This window comes from Manacus candei, unplaced genomic scaffold (genome assembly GCF_025592945.1).
Source record: "Manacus candei isolate 608988 ecotype Guabito, Panama unplaced genomic scaffold, ASM2559294v1 h1tg000322l, whole genome shotgun sequence".
NCBI lineage: Eukaryota > Metazoa > Chordata > Aves > Passeriformes > Pipridae > Manacus > Manacus candei.
In genome coordinates this window covers 13,922-35,182 of record NW_026138370.1, presented here as the reverse complement: position 1 = coordinate 35,182, position 21,261 = coordinate 13,922, and the positions used below count along the sequence as shown (strand labels likewise).

Genomic DNA, 21,261 nt, shown 5'->3' with positions numbered 1-21,261 from the left:
GGTAGGGACCCCCAGGGACCCCCCCCAAATACCCCTGGGACCCCCCCAATACCCCTGGGACCCCCCAGGGACCCCCCCAAATCCTTCTGAGACCCCCAACAACCGGCCAGGCACCCCTGGGACCCCCAAACCCCCCCGCTGTCGAATGTCAACGCCCCCGACCTTTATATCCCGGGTTAGAGACCCCCCAGGGACCCCCCCAAATACCTCTGGGACCCCCTGGGACCCCCCCCAATACCCCTGGGACCCTCAGGGACCCCCCAAATCCTCCTGGGAACCCCAAACCCCCCCAGCTTCGATGTCAACGCCCCCGACCTTTATATCCCAGGTAGAGACCCCCAGGGACCCCCCTCAAATACCTCTGGGACCCCCCCTGGGACCACCCCAATACCCCTGGGACCCCCAGGGACCCCCCCAAATCCTTCTGAGACCCCCAAAACCTCCTGGACCCCCCAAACCCCCCCCCTTCGATGTCAACGCCCCCAACCTTTATATCCCAGGTAGGGACTCCCCCCAAATACCTCTGGGACCCCCCCCAATACCCCTGGGACCCGCTGGGACCACCCCAATACCCCTGGGACCCCCCAGAGACCCCCAAACCCCCCTGGGACCCCCCAAACCCCCCCGCTTCGATGTCAACGCCCCCGACCTCTATATCCCAGGTAGGGGACCCCCCAGGGACCCCCCAAATACCCCGGGGACCCCCTCAATACCCCTGGGACCCCCCAGATCCTCCTGGGACCCCCCAGAGACCCCCCAAACCCCCTTGGACCCCCAAACCCCCCCCGCTTCGATGTCAACGCCCCCAACCTTTATATCCCAGGTAGGGACCCCCAGGGACCCCCCAAATACCCCTGGGACCCCCCCAATACCCCTGGGACCCCCCTGGGACCCCCCCCAAATACCCCTGGGACCCTCAGAGACCCTCCTAAATACCCCTGGGACCTCCCCAAAGCCCCCCCAAACTGCCCCAGTGCCCCCCAGTTCCTGCCACTCCCCCCCTCCACAGCCTCCCTATCCCTCCCTATCCCCCCCTGTCCCACCAAATCACCCCCTCCACCCCCTGGAGACCCCCAAGACCCCCCTAAACCCCCCCCTCCCCCCCTCCAGACCCCCCCAAACCTCTCTGAGACCCCCCCAAAACCCCCCCAAACTACCCCAGTACCCCCCAGTTCCTGCACTCCCCCCCTCCACAGCCTCCCTATCCCCCCCTATCCCCGAAATCACCCCCTCCACCCCCTGGAGACCCCCAAGACCCCCCTAAACCCCCCCTCCACCCCTCCTGACCCCCCCAAACCTCTCTGAGACCCTCCTAAACCCCCCAAAACCCCCCCAAACTGCCCCAGTGCCCTCCAGTTCCTGCCACCCAGCCCCCCAGTGATCCCCCAGACCCCCCAAACTACCCCCTCCACCCCCTGGAGACCTCCAAGACCCCCCCAACCACCCCCTTTACCCCTCCAGCCCCCCCCCAAACCCCTCAGGACCCCCCCAAAGCCCCCCAAACCCCCCCAAGCTGCCCCCACTGCCCCCCCAGTTCCTGCCACTTTTCCCCCCTCCATGGGCCCCCCAATGTCCCCCTATCCCCCCCAAACTCCCCCTGGAGACCCCCAAGACCCCCCTAAACCACCCCCCCCACCCCTCCAGCCCCCCCCAAACCCCTCAGGACCCCCCCCAAACTAACCCCCCTCCCCACAGCCATGGCCTTCCTCACCTACATCCTGCTGGCCGGGCTGGCCCTTGGCACCCAGAACAGGTACCAAAACCCCCCTTTTCCCCAAATTTCCCTGAACTTCCCCCAACTCCTCCCCCTCCTCCGCCCCGGGGGGGGGTCCACACGACTCTCCTTGACCCCCCAAAATTTCGGGGGGTGCCCCCAGGTTCTCCCCAGACAGCCTGGGGCTGGTGGCCAGCTCGGCCCTGGCCTGGCTGGTGCTGGAGGTGCTGAGCGTCCTCCTGAGCCTCTACCTGGTCACTGTGAGCACAGACCTGACCCCCATCGACCTCCTGGCCTTTGCTGGCTACAAATACGTGGGGTGAGCCTCTTCCTGGCCCAGAATTCCAGGTTTTTCCCGGGATAAAACCCCCCCTAACCCCCACTTTCCCCCCTCCTTTTCCAGGATGATCGTGGGGCTCGTGGCCGGGTTGCTGCTGGGCCGGCCCGGTTACTACGCCGTGCTGAGCTGGTGCTGCCTGAGCATTTTTGTCTTCATGGTGAGTTAAGGGGGGGGTTTAAGGGATCCCAAAGGGTCTGGGGGGGGCTGATCCAAGTGAGTTTTCCCTGTTTTTTTCCCCCCTGGAAAAGATCCGGACGCTGAGGTTGAAGCTGCTCTCGGAGGCGGCGGCCGAGGGGGTTTTGGTCCGGGGGGCCAAGAACCAGCTGAGGATGTACCTGACCATGGCCATCGCTGCTGCCCAGCCCCTCTTCATGTACTGGCTCACCTACCACCTGCTCAGGTGAGGGGGGGAGACCCCCTGGAGCCCCCCAAAATTCCCCCAAATCCAGAAGGGATTCCCAAAATCCCGCCGCGTTCCCATTGACTCCAATAAACGGTGTCTGAGGAGGGTGTGAGGTGTCTGTGCCTGGAGTTTTGGGGGGTTTTGGGGTCTGAACCAACTTTTGGGGGGCCTTGGATACTGGGGAGATGGGGAGACCTCCCTGGGTCCCCCAAAATTCCCCCAATCCAGAGGGGATTCCCAAAATCCCGCCGCGTTCCCATTGACTCCAATAAATGGTGTCTGTGGAGGGCAAAGTGTCACTGCCTTGAATTTTAGGGGGGTTTTTAGGGATTCTGGAGGGATTTTGGGGTGTGAACCCACTTTTAGGGGGCCTTGGATACTGGGGAGATGGAGAGACCCCCCTGAGTCCCCCAGGATCCCCCAAATCCAGAGGGGATTCCCAAAATCCCAATAGACGGTGTCCGTGGAGGGTGTGAGGTGTCTGTGCCTGGAGTTTTGAGGTTTTTAGGGATTCTGGAGTGATTTTGGGGTCTGAACCCACTTTTGGGGGGCCTTGGATGTTGGGGAGATGGGGAGACCCCCCTGGGTCCCCCAGGATCCCCCAAATCCGGAGGGGATTCCCAAAATCCCACCCCATTCCCATTGACTCCAATAAACGGTGTCTGAGGAGGGTGTGAGGTGTCTGTGCCTGGAGTTTTGGGGGGTTTTGGGGTCTGAACCCACTTTTGGGGACTCTTGGATATTGGGGAGACCCCCCTCAAGGCCATGAGACCCCCCCCAGTTCCAGGAGACCCCCAGAATCCCAAGGGATTCTTCTGGATTCCCAAAATCCCACCCCATTCCCATTGACTCCAATGAACGGTGTCTGTGGAGGGTGTGAGGTGTCTGTGCCTGGAGTTTTGGGGGAATTTTGGGGGATTTTGGGGTCTGAACCCACTTTTGGGGGGCCTTGGATATTGGGGAGACCCCCCTCAAGGTGTGAGACCCCCCAGAATGTCCTGACACCTCCCCAAATGCCTCGAGACCCCTTTATTTTTCCCCTTTTCCTTTTATATTTCTCTTATTTTCCCCTTTTCCCCCTTATTTCTCTTATTTTCCCCTTTTTTTCCCTTATTTTTCTCTTATTTTCCCTTTTTTTTCCTTTATGTTTCTTATTTTTTCCCTTTTTCCTTTTATATTTCTCTTATTTTCTCTTTTTTCCCCTTATTTATCCTTTTCCCCATTTTTTCCCTTATTTTTCTCTTATTTTCTCATTTTTTCCTTTATTTTTCTTATTTTTTCCCCTTTTCCTTTTATATTTCTCTTATTTTCCCTTTTTTCGCCTTATTTATCTTTTTCCCATTTTTTCCTTTATTTTTCTGATTTTTCCCTTTTTCCTTTTATATTTTTCTTATTTCCCCCCTTTTTTCCCCTTATTTATCTTTTTTCCCCATTTTTTCCCTTATTTTTCTCTTATTTTCCCCTTTTTTCCTTTATTTTTCTTATTTTCCCCCTTTTTTCCTTTATTTTTTTTATTTTTCCCTTTTTTCCCTTCTTTTTCTCTTTTTCTCTTCTTTTTCCCCCTTTTCCCTTATTTTTCTCATATTTCCCCTTTTTTTCTTTATTTTTCTCTTATTTTCCCCCTTTTTCCTTTATTTTTATTATTTTTCTCTTTTTTCTCTTCTTTTTCCCTTTTTTGGGGTCATTTTTGGGGTCATTTTTGGGGTCATTCAGCCCATTTTTGGGGTCATTTTTGGGGTCATTCAGCCCATTTTTGGGGTCATTTTTGGGGTCATTTTTGGGGTCATTTTTGGGGTCATTTTTGGGGTCATTCAGCCCATTTTGGGGTCATTTTTGGAGTCATTTTTGGGGTCATTCAGCCCATTTTTGGGGTCATTTTTGGGATCATTCAGCCCGTTTTGGGGGTCATTCAGCCCATTTTTGGGGTCATTTTTGGGGTCATTCAGCCCATTTTTGGGGTCATTTTTGGGATCATTCAGCCCGTTTTGGGGGTCATTCAGCCCATTTTTGGGGTCATTTTTGGGGTCATTCAGCCCATTTTTGGGGTCATTTTTGGGGTCATTTTTGGGGTCATTCAACCCATTTTTGGGGTCATTTTTGGGGTCATTTTTGGGGTCATTTTTGGGGACATTCAACCCATTTTTGGGGTCATTTTTGTGGTAATTTTTGTGGTAATTTTTGGGGTCATTCAGCCCATTTTTGGGGTCATTTTTGGGGTCATTCAGCCCATTTTGGGGGTCGTTTTTGGGAACATTCAACCCATTTTTGGAGTCATTTTTGGGGTCATTTTTGGGGTCATTCAGCCCATTTTTGGGGTCATTTTTGGGGTCATTTTTGGGGGCATTCAGCCCATTTTTGGGGTCATTTTTGGGGTCATCTTTGGGGTCATTCAGCCCATTTTTGGGGTCATTTTTGAGGTCATTTTTGGGGTCATTCAGCCCATTTTTGGGGTCATTTTTGGGGTCATTCAGCCCATTTTTGGGGTCACAAAGCTCATTTTTTGCATCCTTTCCCCCACCTCGACCCTCAGGAGCTTCTCCCTCTCCCACTTTTCCAACCCCTCCATTTTTCCCTGGATCTTCTTTTCCTTCCCCACTCACCTGAACCAGAAAAAAAACGGAATTTTCCCTTTTTTTTTCCCCTTTTTCCCCCTTTTTTTCCCCCATTTCTCTCCCCCCCCCCCCCAAAAAAAAAGCCTCTAAATGAGAAATTAAGAATTTTTTTATAAGAAATCCGTGGAGGGAGATGGAGAGGAACAATCCCAGCTGTGGAAAACCAGGAAGGAGATCCCAGAGAATCCCAAAATTCCCATTCCAGGCCGGTTGGAACTCAAAAAACCAAAATCCCTGGGGGTGAATTGTGGTTTTTTGGTGGTTTTTTTTGTGTTTTAATACCAAAAAAAAAAGGTGGAGTTGGTTGGTTGTTGTTTTTTTCTCTTTTTTTTTTTTTTAATATCAAAAAAATTTCGGCGACCGCCAAAAAAAACCCACCCCCAAAAAAAAAAACCCTTTAAATAAATAAATAAATTAATTAATTAAAGGGGAAAAAACTCCTTTAAATAAATAGTAAAAAAAAAAAAGGGGGGGGGGGGAACTTTAAATAAATAAATAAATAGTTAAAAATAAAAGGGGAAAAAACCCTTTAAATAAATAAATAAATAGTTTTTAAGAAAAGGGAAAAGAAAACTTTAAATAAATAAATAAACAATTTTTTTAAAAAAGGGGGGGGAACCTATAAATAAATAAATCAAATAAAGGGGAAACCCTTTAAATAAATAAATAAATTAATTAATTTTAAAAAAAAAAGGAGGGAAAAAACCTTTAAATAAATACATAAATAAATTTTTTAAAAAAGGGGGGGAACCCTTTATATAAATAAATAAATAAATAAATAAATAAATTTAAAAAAAAGGGGGGAACTTTAAATAAATAAATAAATTAATTAATTAATTAATTAAAAAAAATAAGCAGGGGGAAAAACCCTTTAAGTAAATAAATAAATAAATTAAAAAAAAAAAGAGGGAAAAAAACTTTAAATAAATAAATAAATAAATTTTTTGAAGAGGGAGGGAAAACCTCTTTAAATAAATAAATAAATAAACAAATAAACAAATAAATAAATAAATAAATAGATTTTAAAAAACCAGGGAATAAAACTTTAAATAAATAAATAAATAAATAAATAAACAAACAAACAATTTTTTAAAAAGGGAGGGAAAACCCCTTTAAATAAATAAATAAACAAACAAATAAATAAATAAATAGATTTGAAAAAACAGGGAATAAAACTTTAAATAAATAAATAAATAAATAAATAATTTTTTTTTAAAAAAAGGGAGAACCCCCCCCCTTTAAATAAATTAAAAAAATATTTAATTTAAAAAAAACCCAACAAAAACCAGGAAAAAATACCCCCCAACCCTCCGGATTTTTTTTTTCCCCCGAAATATCCCCCCCTCCCCTCCCCCCAAAAAAAAAGGGGCGTCGAGGCCTCGCCGAGGAAGGGGGGGGGAGAAGAAACTCTTAAAAAAATATCTCTGGAAACCACGTCCGGTCTCTTTGTTTTGTTTTTTTTTTGTGTGTGGTTTTTTTTTCTTTTTTTCCCTTTTAAAAAATAGACGATAATAATAAAGCGGAGCTTTTAAAACCAAGAGGACGCCGCCATTTCGACGTCGTTAGGCCGCCATTTTGATGTCGTTAGGCCGCCATTTTGATGTCATTGGGACGGTGCCACCATTTTGGCGTCGTTAGGCCGCCATTTTGGCGTTGTTAGGCCGCCATTTTGACGTCATTAGGCCGCCATTTTGATGCCATTAGGACGGTGCCGCCATTTTGACTTCGTTAGGCCGCCATTTTGGCATCATTAGGCCGCCATTTTGCCATCATTAGGCCTCCATTTTGATGTCGTTAGGCCTCCATTTTGATGTCGTTAGGCCACCATTTTGATGTCGTTAGGCCGCCATTTTGATGTCGTTAGGCCGCCATTTTGCCGTCGTTAGGCCGCCATTTTGACGTCGTTAGGCCGCCACTTTGACGTCATTAGGCCGCCATTTTGATGCCATTAGGACGGTGCCGCCATTTTGACTTCGTTAGGCCGCCATTTTGCCATCATTAGGCCTCCATTTTGACGTCGTTAGGACGGCGCCGCCATTTTGGCGTCGTCGGGACGGCCCCGCCGTGTCGGCGTCGTTAGGATGGTGTCACCATTTTGATGTCATTAGGACGGCGCCGCCATTTTGACGTTGTCAGGACAGCACCGCCATTTCGGCGTCATCAGGACGGCGCTGCCATTTTGACCTCGTCAGGACGGTGCCGCCATCTTGGTATCGTCAGGACGGCGCCGCCATTTTGGTGTCGTCAGGACGGCACCACCATTTTGACGTCGTTAGACCACCATTTTGGCGTCGTTAGGCTGCCATTTTGGCGTCGTTAGGCCGCCATTTTGACGTCGTCAGGACGACACCTCCATTTCGGCGTCGTTAGGACGGCGCCGCCGTGTCGGCGTCGGCGTCTCCGCCCTGGGGGGGCGGAGGAGGAGTCCCTTTGTCCCAGCCCAGCTCCACCACGGTTTTCCCTCTGCCCCCGGCGACCTCCTGGCAGGAGCTCTCCCTCCTCTCGCCCAGCTTGGACGCGGAGCGGGCGACGGAGCCGCCGTTGGTCTGCGAGCACACGTGGGTCACCTTGGCCGCCTTCTTGGCGTGGGCCGGGTGGTGGTTGTTGTACACCTTGTACTTCATGAGGAGGATGAAGATGAAGACGAGCACCGAGGCCACGATGATGCCACCGATGACGATGATCATGGTGCCGCCCAGGAACTGGGCGTGCAGGGAGCGGCAGCGCGGCGGCTCCTCGCGCGTGGCGAAGCGGGCGCAGCCCAGCGAGCGCGTGGCCGGCAGGGCCGTGGCGCCGTCCGAGTAGACGGCCAGCACGCAGAGCTCGTAGGAGCGGCCCGGCGCCAGGTCGGTGAGCAGGAAGGATTTGCTGGTGGGGGGGATCATCCTGGAGGGGAAAAAAAAAGGGGGGGAAAGGAGGTCAAGGAGGCTCTTCCGGCTGGTTATGGGGTGATGGGACACGAGGGGATGGAGGGAGGGTCTTGGGATAGGTTTGGGATGGGTCTTAGAAGGGTCTTGGGATGGGTCTTAGAAGGGTCTTGGGATGGGTCTTAGGATGGGTCTTGGGAAGGGCCTAGGATGGGTTTTGGGAAGGGCCTAGGATGGGTCTTAGAAGGGTCTTGGGATGGGTCTTGGAAGGGTCTTGGGATGGATCTTGGGATGAGTCTTAGAAGAGTCTTGGGATGGGTCTTGGGAAGGGTCTTGGGAAGGGCCTAGGATGGGTTTTGGGATGGATCTTAGAAGGGTCTTGGGATGGATCTTAGGATGGGTCTTGGAAGGGTCTTGGGATGGATCTTGGAAGGGTCTTGGGATGGGTCTTAGAAGGGCCCTATGACGGGTCTTAGAAGGGTCTTGGGAAGGGTCTTGGGATGGATCTTAGGATGGGTCTTAGAAGGGTCTTGGGATGGGTCTTGGAAGGGTCTTGGGATGGATCTTAGGATGGGTCTTAGGATGGGTCTTAGAAGGGTCTTGGGATGGGTCTTAGAAGGGTCTTGGGACAGATCTCAGAAGGGTCTTGGACAAGGTTTTAGGACCGACCCCTTCCCCACCCCCCCCCAGAACACCCCCGTCCCTTCCCCCACCTGTAGACGGGGACGTCGTCGGTGGACGAGTTGTACTGGATCTGGTACATCCTGACGCCGGGCAGGGGCTGCCGCGGCTCCCACCGGACCAGTGCCGACGCCGCCGTCAGCTCCTCCACTGCCACCCCCTTCTCCCGCCTCTCCTTGCTCTCGTTGGCGAAGCTCGACTTGGCCGGGATGAGGATGTCGGAGGCTCCCGGTCCCTCCCCTCCCTCCTCCCCACCCTCCTCCTCCTCCTCCTCCTTCTCGCAGCCGGTGCCGTTGCCCGCCTCGGCCGCCGGCGTCACCAGCAGCTCCACGGGCGCCGTGGACTCGCCGGCGGCGTTGGAGGCGATGCAGGTGAAGGTGCCCTTGTCGGCCATGGAGGCCGCCGCGATGTCCAGCGTGCCGTTCTCGTAGGACGTGGTGCGGCTGGTGTTGGACACCAGCTTGCCGTCGGGCGCGATCCAGCGCACGTAGGGCTCGGGGTCGCCCACGGCCTTGCACTTGAGCGAGGCGCCCCGGCCCTCGGCCGCCGCCAGCCGCGGCGTGCGGTGGGTGATCATGGGCGGCTCGCAGACGAACTCCTCCTCCTTGATGGACCAGAAGTACTTGCCGGCCAGCTCGGGCGGCGAGGCGCACGTCTCCAGGTCGTCCTCGCGCGTCAGGCGCCGCAGCCACACCAGCTCGCAGTTGCAGTGCAGGGGGTTGCCCCCGAAGCTGAGCACCAGCGACGACAGCGGCGAGCCCTTGGACTTGGCGTAGACGGGGATGCGCGAGAAGAGCGGGTCGGGCGGGATCTTCTTCAGCTTGTTGGAGGTCATGTCGAGCCGCGCCAGCTTGTGCAGGTTGGAGAAGATGCCCTCGGGCACGAACTCGATGAGGTTGTGGTCCAGGCTCACCGTGTTGACGTTGGAGAGCCGCGCCACCGTCCCCCAGGGCACGTCCACCAGGTTGTTGTAGGACAGGTCCAGGTCCTCGATGGTGTCCACGAAGTCGTCGAGCGAGCGCGGCGACACCGAGCTCAGCTGGTTGTTGCTCAGGATGAGGTGGCGCAGGTTGACCAGGCCCTTGAGGTGGTCGTCCCGCAGCGCCGTCAGCCGGTTGCTGTCCAGGTGGAGGGCGTGGAGCCCGCGCAGGTCGGCGAAGGCCAAGGGCATGATCTGGCTGATGGTGTTGCGCGACAGCGTGAGGTGCAGCAGGTTGGTCATGTTGGCGAAGTCCTTGCGCCGCAGGACGGTGATGAAGTTGTCCATGAGCCGCAGCTCGGCCGTGCGCCGGTCCAGGGCGGGCGGCACGAAGAGCAGCCCCGTCTTGGTGCACAGGATGGTGAAGGAGGGCGACAGGTTCTGGCACTGGCAGCGCTTGGGGCACGTCATGGGCGCCGCCGGGGCGGCCGTGCTGAAAACCAGGAGGGGCAGCAGGAGGAGCTTGTCCATCGTAAGGGGGGAGATCCCGGAGCTGGGGGGGGGGGAAAACGGGAGAAATCCGGGTTAATTGGGGATTAAAAGCGGGTTTAAGGTCAACTGGAGACGACCTTCCATCATTGACCTTCCATCATTGACCTTCCGTCGTAAGGGGGGGAGATCCTGGAGCTGGGGGAGGGAAAAATGGGAGAAATCTGGGTTAATTGGGGATTAAAAGCGGATTTAAGGTCAAGTTTTCCATTCCAGGTCAACTGGAGATGACCTTCCATCATTGACCTTCCATCATTGACCTTCCATCATTGACCTTCCATCATTGACCTTCCGTCGTAAGGGGGGAGATCCCAGAGCTGGGGGAGGGAAAAATGGGAGAAATCCAATTTAATTTGGGTTAAGAAGAAGAAATCTGGGTAAATTGGGTTTAATTTGGGGTTAAAAGCAGGTTTAAGGTCAACTGGAGATGACCTTCAATCGTTGACCTTCCATCATTGACCTTCCGTCGTAAGGGGGGAGATCTCGGAGCTGGGGGAGGGAAAAATGGGAGAAATTCAATTTAATTTGGGTTAAGGAGAAGAAATGGAGGTGAATTGGGTTTAATTTGGGGTTAAAAGCAGGTTTAAGGTCAAGTTTTCCATTCCAGGTCAACTGGAGACGACCTTCCATCGTTGACCTTCTGTTATGAAGAAAATCGTGGATCTGGGGGGGAAAAAAAACGTGGAAATGGGGTTTAATTTGGGAGAAGGAGAAGAAATTCATGGAAATGGGGGTTAATTGGGGATGAGGAGGAGAAATCCTGGAAAATCTGATTTAATTTGGGGTTAAAAGCGGGTTTAAGGTCAAATTCCTATTCCAGGTCAACTGGAGACACCAGGAAATGAACCATTGGAAGGAAAATCATGGATTGGAGGGGAGAAAATGGGAGAAATCCGTGGAAATGGGGGTTAATTGGGGATGAGAAGGAGAAATCCTGGAAAATCTGATTTAATTTGGGGTTAAAAGCAGGTTTAAGGTCAAGTTTTTGTTCCAATCAACTGGAGATGCCAAGAAATGAACCATTGGAAGGAAAATCATGGATTGAGGGGAGAAAATGGGAGAAATCCCTGGAAATGGGGGTTAATTGGGGATGAGAAGAAGAAATCCAGGAAAATCTGATTTATTTAGGGATTAGAAGCAGGTTTAAGGTCAAATCCCCGGGAAAACCCCCCCAAAATTCCTCTGCCTTGTCCAAAACCTCTTCCCAGACCTCCCCCCCAAATCCTTTCCCACCAAATCCCAAAATAATCCTCGGGATCTTTTTTTCTCTCTCCCTTTATATTTTTTTTTTTTGGGATAAAACCTCCCCCTGGATCGATTTTTCCCACCTTTTTCTCCCTCAAATCCTTGGATCTGCTTCCCAACTTCCCCCACCTGGAATCTTCCCCCTCCTTGGTGCCAAATTCCCTCTTTTTTGGAGGTTTTTCCCGTCGGAATTTGGCCCGAAATGGGATTTTTTCGGCTCCATTTAATCCCCGGAATTAATTCCGAGTGAAAAGTTGGAATGAGAAGCGTTTTTTCCACGGATTTTTTTTTGCCCTGGAGCAAAAAAAAATGGGGTTTTTTTTTGGGAGCTGAGAATTCCTGGAAAACGGCCCAGGAATTTTGAGGGAAATTGCTCGGAAATGAAGGAATTCCCGGGAATTCCACCCGGGAATCGCCCTCTGGAATGTCAGTCCAGGTGGGAAAAATTAGGGGGAAATCCCAGGATTTTTTTGGGGGGAAAAAAAATGGGATTTGGGGGGGGAAAAAATGGGATTTTGGGGGGGAAAAATGGGATTTTGGGGGGAAAAAACGGAATTTAGGGGGTGTTTTGAGCTCAAAATCCCGGGATTTGGGAAGGGAAAAGGGGAGATTTGGGGTGTGCCAGGCCCAAAATCCAGGTGGATATTCCCAAATCCAGGTGAACATTCCCAAATCCTTCTGAATATTCCTAAAATCCATCTGAACATTCCCAAATCCAGGTGAACATTCCCAAATCCTTCTAAATATTCCCAAATCCACCCAAATATTCCCAAATCCATCTGAATATTCCCAAATCCACCTGAATATTCCCAAATTCACCCAAATATTCCCAAATCCACCCAAATATTCCCAAATCCATCTGAATATTCCCAAAATCCATCTGAATATTCCCAAATCCATCTGAACATTCCCAAATCCACCCAAATATTCCCAAATCCACCCAAATATCCCCAAATCCACCCAAATATTCCCAAATCCATCTGAACATTCCCAAATCCACCCAAATATTCCCAAATCCATCTGACTATTCCCAAAATCCATCTGAATATTCCCAAATCCATCTGAATATTCCCAAATCCACCCAAATATCCCCAAATCCACCCAAATATTCCCAAATCCATCTGAATATTCCCAAAATCCATCTGAATATTCCCAAATCCTTCTGAACATTCCCAAATCCATCTGAATATTCCCAAATCCACTCAAATATTCCCAAATCCATCTGAATATTCCCAAATCCACCCAAATATTCCCAAATCCAGCTGAATATTCCCAAATCCATCTGAACATTCCCAAATCCAGGTGAACATTCCCAAATCCTTCTAAATATTCCCAAATCCACCCAAATATTCCCAAATCCATCTGAATATTCCCAAATCCACCTGAATATTCCCAAATCCACCCAAATATTCCCAAATCCATCTGAATATTCCCAAAATCCACCTGAATATTCCCAAAATCCATCTGAATATTCCCAAATCCACCCAAATATTCCCAAATCCAGCTGAATATTCCCAAATCCATCTGAACATTCCCAAATCCAGGTGAACATTCCCAAATCCTTCTAAATATTCCCAAATCCACCCAAATATTCCCAAATCCATCTGAATATTCCCAAATCCACCCAAATATTCCCAAATCCATCTGAATATTCCCAAAATCCATCTGAATATTCACAAATCCATCTGAACATTCCCAAATCCACCCAAATATTCCCAAATCCACCCAAATATCCCCAAATCCACCCAAATATTCCCAAATCCATCTGAACATTCCCAAATCCACCCAAATATTCCCAAATCCAGCTGAATATTCCCAAATCCACCCAAATATTCCCAAATCCAGCTGAATATTCCCAAATCCATCTGAATATTCCTAAATCCTTCTAAATATTCCCAAATCCACCCAAATATCCCCAAATCCATCTGAATATTCCCTTGGAATCCAAACCCTCCGGAATCCGAAATTCCAGGAGAGGAAGGGCCAAAAAAAATCCCCGGAATTCCCCCCCTGGAACATCATCCCAGGCCTTAAAAACCCGGAATTCCGGCCCCAATTCCATGGGGAAGGGGGGTGGGATCACATCCAGGCGCCGGGAATTGTGAGAATCCAAGGAAAAAATTCCCTGGAATTCCCTGTTCCGCCCCGTTTTAAAAGTTAAACCACAAAATTCCCCCTTTTTTTTGTTTTTTTTTTAAGGAAAACCGGGATTTTCCCGAGGGAAAAAGGAGGATTTTTAAGGAATTTTCCCCCCCTCAAATTCCAAAAATTCCCCCCCGAAAAAATAATTAAAATTCCTCGGAATTCCCGGGAAAAAATCCGGGATATTTCGGGGTTAAAAATCTTCCTTTTTTGGGGGGGTTAAAAAAAATATTCCCGGTTGGAATTTTTTTTGGGGGGGTTTCCAGCCGGTTTTTCCGGGTTTTCCAGGTGGTTTTTCCAGGCCCCGACCCCTCCCGAATTCCCGGGGAGCCTCGGGAAGCGATTCCCGAGGAATTCCAGGGGGGGATGGGCGAGACCCCTCCCCCCCCTCCCCGCGGGGTGGCTCCGAAAAATCCCCAAAAAAATCGGGAAAAAACGGGATTTTGGGGCGGTTTTTTTGGGAATTCCGGCGGGATTGGGGGAGGGAGGGAGGGAGGGGGGGGGAGGGGAATTCCTTAAAAAAAATAAAACCCGGGATTTGGAGGTGGAAAAACGGGATGAGGGAGGGGGGAGGGGGGAAAAAAAGTGGGAATGGCAACACCTGGAATTCCGGCACACCTGGAATTCCTGGAATTCCGGCACCTGGAGCGATGACGCGGCGGAATTTTTTGGGATGAGGAGGGGGGAGGGAGGGAGGGGGAGAGAAAAGGTCCCGGAATTCCCGGAATTCCCAAAAATTCCCCCCCGGTCTCGGAGGTTTGGGAAATTTGGGAAAGGTGGGGAGGGGGAAAGGGGGGGGGGAATTGGGATTTGGGGGGGAAAATTGGGAATTTTGGGGGGGAAATTGGGAATTTAGGGGGGGAAATTGGGATTTGGGGGGGAAAATTGGGATTTGGGGGGGAAAATTGGGATTGTTGGGGGGAATTGGGTATTTAGGGGGGGAATTGGGAATTTTGGGGCGAGAATTGGGAATTTAGGGGGGGGAAATTGGGAATTTTGGGGGGGAAATTGGGAATTTAGGGGGGAAATTTGGGAATTTTGGGGGGAAATTTGGGAATTTTGGGGGGGAAATTGGGATTTCAGGGGGAAAAATTGGGAATTGAGGGGAAAATTGGGAATTTAGGGGGGGAATTTGGGATTTGGGGGGAAAATTTGGGATTTGGGGGGGAAATTTGGGATTTGGGGGGGAAAATTGGGATTTGGGGGGGGAAAATTGGGAATTTAGGGGGGGGAAATTGGGAATTTGGGGGGAATTAGGGGGGAAATTGGGATTTTTGGCGGGGAACTTTGGGGTTGAGGGGGAAAAATTGGGATTTCAGGGGGGAATTTGGGATTTGGGGGGTGGGAAATTGGGAATTTAGGGGGAAAAATTGGGAATTTAGGGGGGAAATTGGGATTGTTGGGGGGAAATTAGGATTCTGGGGGGGGGAAACAGGGGATTTGGGGTGGAAATTTGGGGTTGGGGAGGGGAATTGGGATTTTAGGGGGGGAAATTGGGATTTAGGGTGGAATTGGGGACCTGGAGGGTGGGATTTGGGGTGGAAAAAGGGGATTGGGGGTGGGAAAAGCCGGGATTTGGGGGGGGAAATCGGCCTTTTGGGGTGGAAAACTGGGATTTGGGGGGGAAAACCGGGATTTGGGGTGGAATTGTGGATTCCAGGGATGAGAATGGGGTGGGAAAAGGGGATTTGAGGTGGGAAAAGTTGGAATTCAGGTGGGAAAAAGGGGATTCAGGGTGGGAAAAGCCAGGATTTGGGGGGGAAATCGGCCTTTTGGGGTGGAAACTCGGGATTTGGGGTGGAAAAACCGGGATTTGGGGTGGGAAAATCGGGATTTGGGGTGGAATTCCGGATTCCAGGGCTGAGAATGGGGTGGGAAAATGTGGGTTCGGGGTGGGAAAAGGGGATTTGAGGTGGGAAAAGCTGGAATTGGGGTGGGAAAAGCCGGGATCGGGGTGGTAGAAGCCGAGATTCGGGGAGGGAAAATCGGCCTTTTGGGGTGGAAACTCGGGATTTGGGGTGGAAAAACTGGAATTCCAGATTCCAGGGATGAGAATCGGGTGGGAAAATGTGGGTTCGGGGTGGAAAAAGGGGATTTGAGGTGGGAAAAGCCGGGATCCGGGGGGGGATAATCGGCCTTTTGGGGTGGGAAAACCGGGATTTGGGGTGGGAAATCTGGGATTTTTGGTGGAAAACCAGGATCTGGGATGGAAAAACCGGGATTTGGGGTGGAATTCCGGATTGCAGGGATGAGAATCGGGGTGGAAAAAGGGGATTTGAGGTGGGAAACGCTGGAATTGGGGTGGGTAAAGCCGGGACCGGGGTGGTAGAAGCCGAGATTCGGGGAGGGGAAATCGGCCTTTTGGGGTGGAAACCCGGGATTTGGGGTGGAAAAATCGGGATTTGGGATGGAAAAACCGGGATTTGGGGTGGAATGGAGACCCGGGAGGTGGGATTCGGGGTGGAAAATGAGGATTTGAGGTGGGAAAAGCTGGAATTGGGGTGGGAAAAGCCGGGATCGGGGGGGACGAAATCGGCCTTTTGGGGTGGAAAACCCGGGATTTGGGGTGGAAAACCAGGATTTGGGGTGGAAAACCGGGATTTGGGGTGGAATGCCGACCCGGGGGGTGGGATTTGGGGTGGAAAATGAGGATTTGAGGTGGGAAAAACCGGGATTCGGGTGGGAAAAGCCGGGATCGGGGGGTGGAATCGGCCTTTTGGGGTGGAAAAACCGGGATTTGGGGTGGAATTCCGGATTGCAGGGATGAGAATCGGGGTGGAAAAGGGGGATTTGAGGTGGGAAAAGCTGGAATTCAGGTGGGAAAAGCCGGGATCGGGGTGGGAAAAGCCGGGATCCGGGGAGGGAAATCGGCCTTTTGGGGTGGAAAACCCGGGATTTTTAGTGGAAAACCCAGGATTTTTGGTGGAAAACCGGGATTTGGGGTGGAATGGAGACCCTGGGGGTGGGATTTGGGGTGGAAAATGAGGATTTGAGGTGGGAAAAACCGGGATTCGGGTGGGAAAAGCCGGGATCGGAGGGTGGAATCGGCCTTTTGGGGTGGAAAAACCGGGATTTGGGGTGGAATGGAGACCCGAGGGGTGGGATTCGGGGTGGAAAAAGGGGATTTGAGGTGGGAAAAGCTGGAATTCGGGTGGGAAAAGCCGGGCTCGGGGGGTGGGGGGCGAGGCCGCGCTGCGGAAGATGCGGCGCGTCCCTTTCCCTCCCCCCCCCTCCATCCCTTCCCTTCCCTCCATCCCGACCCCTCCATCCCTCCGGATCCCCCCGGATCGTCCCCCCCTCCCCCCCCTCACCTCGGCCGCCGCCTCCTCAGGGGGGGGCCCCCCCCGGGGGTCTCTCGCCGTCCATGGGGGGGGGTCCCGGGAGGGTCCCGGGGGGGTCCCGGGGGGGTCCCGGGGGGGTCCCGGGGGGGTCCCGGGGAGGCTTCGGGAGCCGCAGCCGCAGGGGCGGCCCCGCCCCGGCTCTTCCAGGGAGGAGGAGGAGGGAAAAGGAGGGAGAAGGGAGGAGGGGAAAGGAGGAGGAGGAGGAGGAGGAGGAGGAGGGAGGAGGAAGAGGAGGAGGAAGAGGAGACGCCCCGGGATGGGGAGGGGGAGGGAAGGGGGAGAAAAGGGGGAAGGGTGGGATCGGAATTCCCGGCTCTTCCAGGGAGGAGGAGGAGGGAAAAGGAGGGAAAAGGGAGGAGGGAAAAGGAGGAGGAGGAGGAGGAAGAGGAGGAAGAAGAGGAGGAGGAAGAGGGAGGAGGAAGAGGAGACGCCCCGGGATGGGGAGGGAGGAGGGGAAGGAGGGGAAGGGGAGAGAAAACGGGGGAGAAAAGGGGGAAGGGTGGGATGGGTGGGATCGGAATTCCCGGCCCTTCCCAGAGGGAGGGAAAGGAGGGAAAAGGAGGAGGAGGAGGAGGAAGAGGAGGAAGAAGAGGAGGAAGAGGAGACACCCTGGAATGGGGAAGGGGGAGAGGGAGGAGGGGAAGGGGGGGAGAAAAGGGGATGGGATGGGTGGGATCGGAATTCCCGGCCCTTCCCAGAGGGAGGGAAAGGAGGGAAAAGGGAGGAAGAGGAGGAGGAGGAAGAGGAGGAGGAAGAAGAGGAGGAGGAAGAGGAGGAAGAAGAAGAGGAGGAAGAGGAGACGCCCCGGGATGGGGAGGGGGAGGGAAGGGGGAGAAAAGGGGGAAGGGTGGGATGGGTGGGATCGGAATTCCCGGCCCTTCCCAGAGGGAGGGAAAGGAGGGAAAAGGGAGGAAGAGGAGGAGGAAGAGGAGGAGGAAGAGGGTTTGGGGTGGGAAGCGGAGCCTGGGAGGTGGGATGGGATCACTGGAATCCCTGAATCCCTGAATCCCAACCCAAATGGGACCTTTTTCCAAGGAAAACCCGGATTTGGGAGAATTCCCAGGTTTTTTTCCCTTTTCCCAGGTCCTTTCTCTTCCCGGTTTTCTCCCGGTTCTTCCTCTCCCAATAATCCTCCTGATCCTTCCCATTCCCAAACCTTCCCATTCCCAAATTTTCCTCCTCCCAAACCCTCCCATTCCCAAATTTTCCTCCTCCCAGTCCTTCCCATTCCCAAAGCTTCCCATTGCCAGTCCTGGAAAAGGGGCTGGAAAACAGGGAAAAGGGGGTGGAGAACATGGAAAAGTGGGTGGAAAAGATGGAAAAGGGGATGGAAAAATATGGAAAAGGGGTGGAAATCATGGAAAAGGGGGTAGAAATCATGGAAAAGGGGCAGGAAAATATGGAAAAGGGGATGGAAAACATGGGAAAAAGGATGGAAAATATGGAAAATATGGAAAAGGGGGTGGAAAAGGTGGAAAAGGGGATGGAAAACATGGAAAGGGAGTAGAGAACATGGAAAAGGGGGTGGAAAACAGGGAAAAGTGGCGGAAAATATGGAAAAGGGGGTGGAAAACATGGGAAAAAGGATGGAAAATATGGAAAAGGGGATGGAAAACATGGAAAAGTGGGTGGAAATCATGGAAAATGGGGTGGAAATCATGGGAAATGGGGTGGAAATCATGGAAAATGGGATGGAAAACATGGAAAAGTGGCAGAAAATATGGAAAAGGGGATGGAAAACATGGAAAAGGGAATTAAAATCATGGAAAAGGGGAAGGAGAACGTGGAAAAGGGGATGGAGAACATGGAAAAGGGGGTGGAGAATGTGGAAAAGGGGTGGAAAATGTGGGAAAGGGGGTGGAAAACATGAAAAAGGGGATGGAGGACATGGAAAAGTGAGGGAAAATATGGAAATGGGGTAGAAAATATGGAAAATATGGAAAAGGGGATGGAAAACATGGAAAAGGGGGTGGAAAACATGGAAAAGGGGGTGGAAAACATGGAAAAGGGGAAGGAGAAAGTGGAAAAGGGGGTAGAAAATATGGAAAAAGGGGTGGAAAACAGGGAAAGGGAGTGGAGAATATAGAAAAGAACTGGAAATTATGGAAAAGGGGGTGGAAAACATGGAAAAGGGGTTTTTTGGTGGATTTTGGACGATTTTGGGGGGATTTTTTTTGATTTTTTGGGGGATTTTGGGGGCATTTTTCGAGGGTTTTGAGGGTTTTTTTGTGGGATTTTTGGGGGATTTTTTGAAGGTTTTGGGGGGATTTTTGGTGGATTTTTTTTTATTTTGGGAGGTTTTTTGGGGGATCTTTGGAGGATTTGGGGGGATTTTGGGGGGGATTTTTGGGGGGATTTTTGTGGATTTTTTGGAGGTTTTGGGGGATTTTTTGGAGGGATTTTGGGTGGATTTTTGGGGGATTTTTGGAAGGTTTTTGGGGGATTTTTTGAGGATTTTTTTGGGATTTTTGGGGGGGTTTTTTTTGGATTTTCTGACGAGATTTTGGGGGGATTTTTTGAGGGTTTTTAGGGGATTTTGGGGGGGATTTTGGGGGGATTTTTTGGGGATTTTTTGAGGGTTTTGGGGGGATTTTTTTTTTTATTTTGGGGGGATTTTGGGGAGATTTTTGGGGTTTTTTGGGGGGATTTTGGGGGGATTTTTTGAGGGTTTGGGGGGATTTTTGGGGAATTTTTTTTATTTTTGGAAAGTTTTGGGGGGATTTTTTTTGATTTTTGGGGGATTTTGGGGGGATTTTTTTTATTTTTTTGAGGACTTTTGCGAGGTTTGGAGGGATTTTTTTTTTAGATTTTGGGTGGATTTTTTTGGAATTTTGGGGGGATTTTGAGGGGATTTTTCTGGGGGTTTTGGGGATTTTTGGGGGGGATTTTCTTGGATTTTTTTTTTATTTTTGGGAGGTTTCTTGGGGGATTTTGGAATGGTTTTTTTTTTTATTTTAGAGGATTTTTTGAGGATTTTTGGGGGATTTTTTTTTTATTTTTGGGGGGATTTTGGGTGGATTTTTTGAGGGTTTTGGGGGATTTTTTTGGGGTATTTTGGGAGGATTTTTTGGGGTTTTTTGTGGATTTTCTGGGGGTTTGGTGGGATTTTTTGAGGATTTTTTGGGGGGGGTTGGAGAGATTTTTGGGAATTTTTGAGGGGATTTTTGGGGATTTTTTTGGGATTTTTTGAGGGTTTTGGGGAACTTTTGGGAATTTTGGGGGAATTTTGGGAGGATTTCTGGGGGGATATTTTTGGGGCAGGAGATCCTTGGGATATTTGGGAAGGATCCTTGGGATTTTTGAGGAAGGACTCCCAGGATTTTTTAGGTAGGAAGTCCTTGGGATTTTGGGGAATTTTGGGAGATTTTTTGGGGGGATTTTGGGGAGATTTTTGGGGGGGATTTTTTTATTTTAATTTTGGGGGGATTTTTGGGGGATTTTTTGGGGAATTTTTTGAGGGTTTTTGGGGGAATTTTGGGGGAGATTTTTGGGAAATTTCGGGGGATTTTTGAGTATTTTTGGGGGGATTTTTGAGGGAAAATCAGCTTTTTTTCCAACATTTTTTTTTCCTTTTCCTTTGGGGAAAAAAAAAAAAAATCCATGTTAAAAAAAAGGCTCAGGAGCAGCAGCAGCAGCCGAGCTAAAAATAGAACAACCTCGAGCTCAGGAGACGCTCCTGGAATCCCAAAAATCCACCTTGGGATTCAAAAAAAAACCACCTTGGAATTTTCTCGGGATCATTTTTTTTTTTTCTCCTCGAAATTCCTTAATTTTCTGGGGGGAGGGTGGGAGGAAATTCCTGGTTTTTTTGGGGGGGATTTTTAATCATTAAAAAAAAAAAAAAAATAAGAATTTTGGGAATAAACTTCGAGGGTTTTTTTTTGGGGGGGGAATCATCTGGAATTTTTGGGAAGAAATTTTGAGGTTTTTGGGATCATCCGGAATTTTTTTCCTGGGTTTTTTTTTTGGGGGGGGGGGGAATGGGGAGGAAATGCTGAGTGGGCAAAAATTAATTATTGGTGGAAATTCCGGGGGGGGAAAAAAAAAATCCCAACAGGATTTGATCTTCTCCACCCCCTTTTCCATGTTTTCCGGCCCTTTTCCATGATTTCCACCCCCTTTTCCATGTTTTTTACCCCCTTTTCCATGTTCTCCATCCCCTTTTCCATGATTTCCAGCCCCTTTCATTGTTTTCCACTCCCTTTTTCATATTTTATACCCCCTTTTCCGTGTTTTTTACCCCCTTTTCCATGTTCTCTATCCCCTTTTCCATATTTTATACCACCTTTTCCATGTTTTCCACCCCCTTTTCCATGTTTTCCAGTCCCTTTTCCACATTTTCCAACCCCTTTTCCATGTTTTCCAGCCCTTTTCCATATTTACCATCCCCTTTTCCATATTTTCTACCCCCTTTTCCATGTTTTCCAACCCCTTTACCATATTTTCTA

At 50.4% G+C, this 21,261-nt stretch overlaps 2 protein-coding genes and 1 long non-coding RNA gene across 7 annotated transcripts; 2 read left to right on the top strand and 1 right to left on the bottom strand.

Moving 5' to 3' along the window:
- Nucleotides 1–617: 617 nt before the first annotated feature.
- Nucleotides 618–2,561, top strand: LOC127465147 (protein YIF1B-B-like). Its single transcript, XM_051775644.1, has 5 exons — nt 618–662; nt 1,696–1,753; nt 1,878–2,033; nt 2,118–2,211; nt 2,303–2,561. Exons 2-5 carry the CDS (start codon nt 1,698–1,700, stop codon nt 2,456–2,458), a joined length of 462 nt encoding a protein of 153 aa, XP_051631604.1. The 5' UTR covers nt 618–662; nt 1,696–1,697; the 3' UTR covers nt 2,459–2,561.
- Nucleotides 2,562–4,126: 1,565 nt separating this feature from the next.
- LOC127465148 (uncharacterized) lies at nt 4,127–5,098 on the top strand. 2 transcript variants are annotated; one of them, XR_007901886.1, is made up of 3 exons: nt 4,127–4,227; nt 4,437–4,514; nt 4,875–5,098. It is a non-coding gene; the product is annotated as an uncharacterized LOC127465148 (long non-coding RNA). The 2 variants fall into 2 exon arrangements; XR_007901887.1 differs by having other exon boundaries at nt 4,437–4,547.
- Nucleotides 5,099–6,468: 1,370 nt separating this feature from the next.
- LOC127465151 (leucine-rich repeat and fibronectin type III domain-containing protein 1-like protein) lies at nt 6,469–16,921 on the bottom strand. 4 transcript variants are annotated; one of them, XR_007901888.1, is made up of 4 exons: nt 16,784–16,913; nt 8,650–10,089; nt 7,348–7,955; nt 6,469–7,073 (listed from the first exon to the last, which is right to left on the bottom strand). XR_007901888.1 is itself a non-coding variant. In XM_051775651.1 (4 exons), the coding sequence occupies exons 2-3, from the start codon at nt 10,065–10,067 to the stop codon at nt 7,436–7,438; spliced, it is 1,938 nt and encodes a 645-aa protein (XP_051631611.1). In that variant the 5' UTR covers nt 10,068–10,089; nt 16,784–16,913; the 3' UTR covers nt 6,469–7,240; nt 7,418–7,435. The 4 variants fall into 4 exon arrangements, 2 of the variants coding, with proteins under 2 accessions (XP_051631611.1, XP_051631612.1); XR_007901889.1 differs by having other exon boundaries at nt 6,469–6,847; XM_051775651.1 differs by having other exon boundaries at nt 6,469–7,240; nt 7,418–7,955.
- Nucleotides 16,922–21,261: the final 4,340 nt, after the last annotated feature.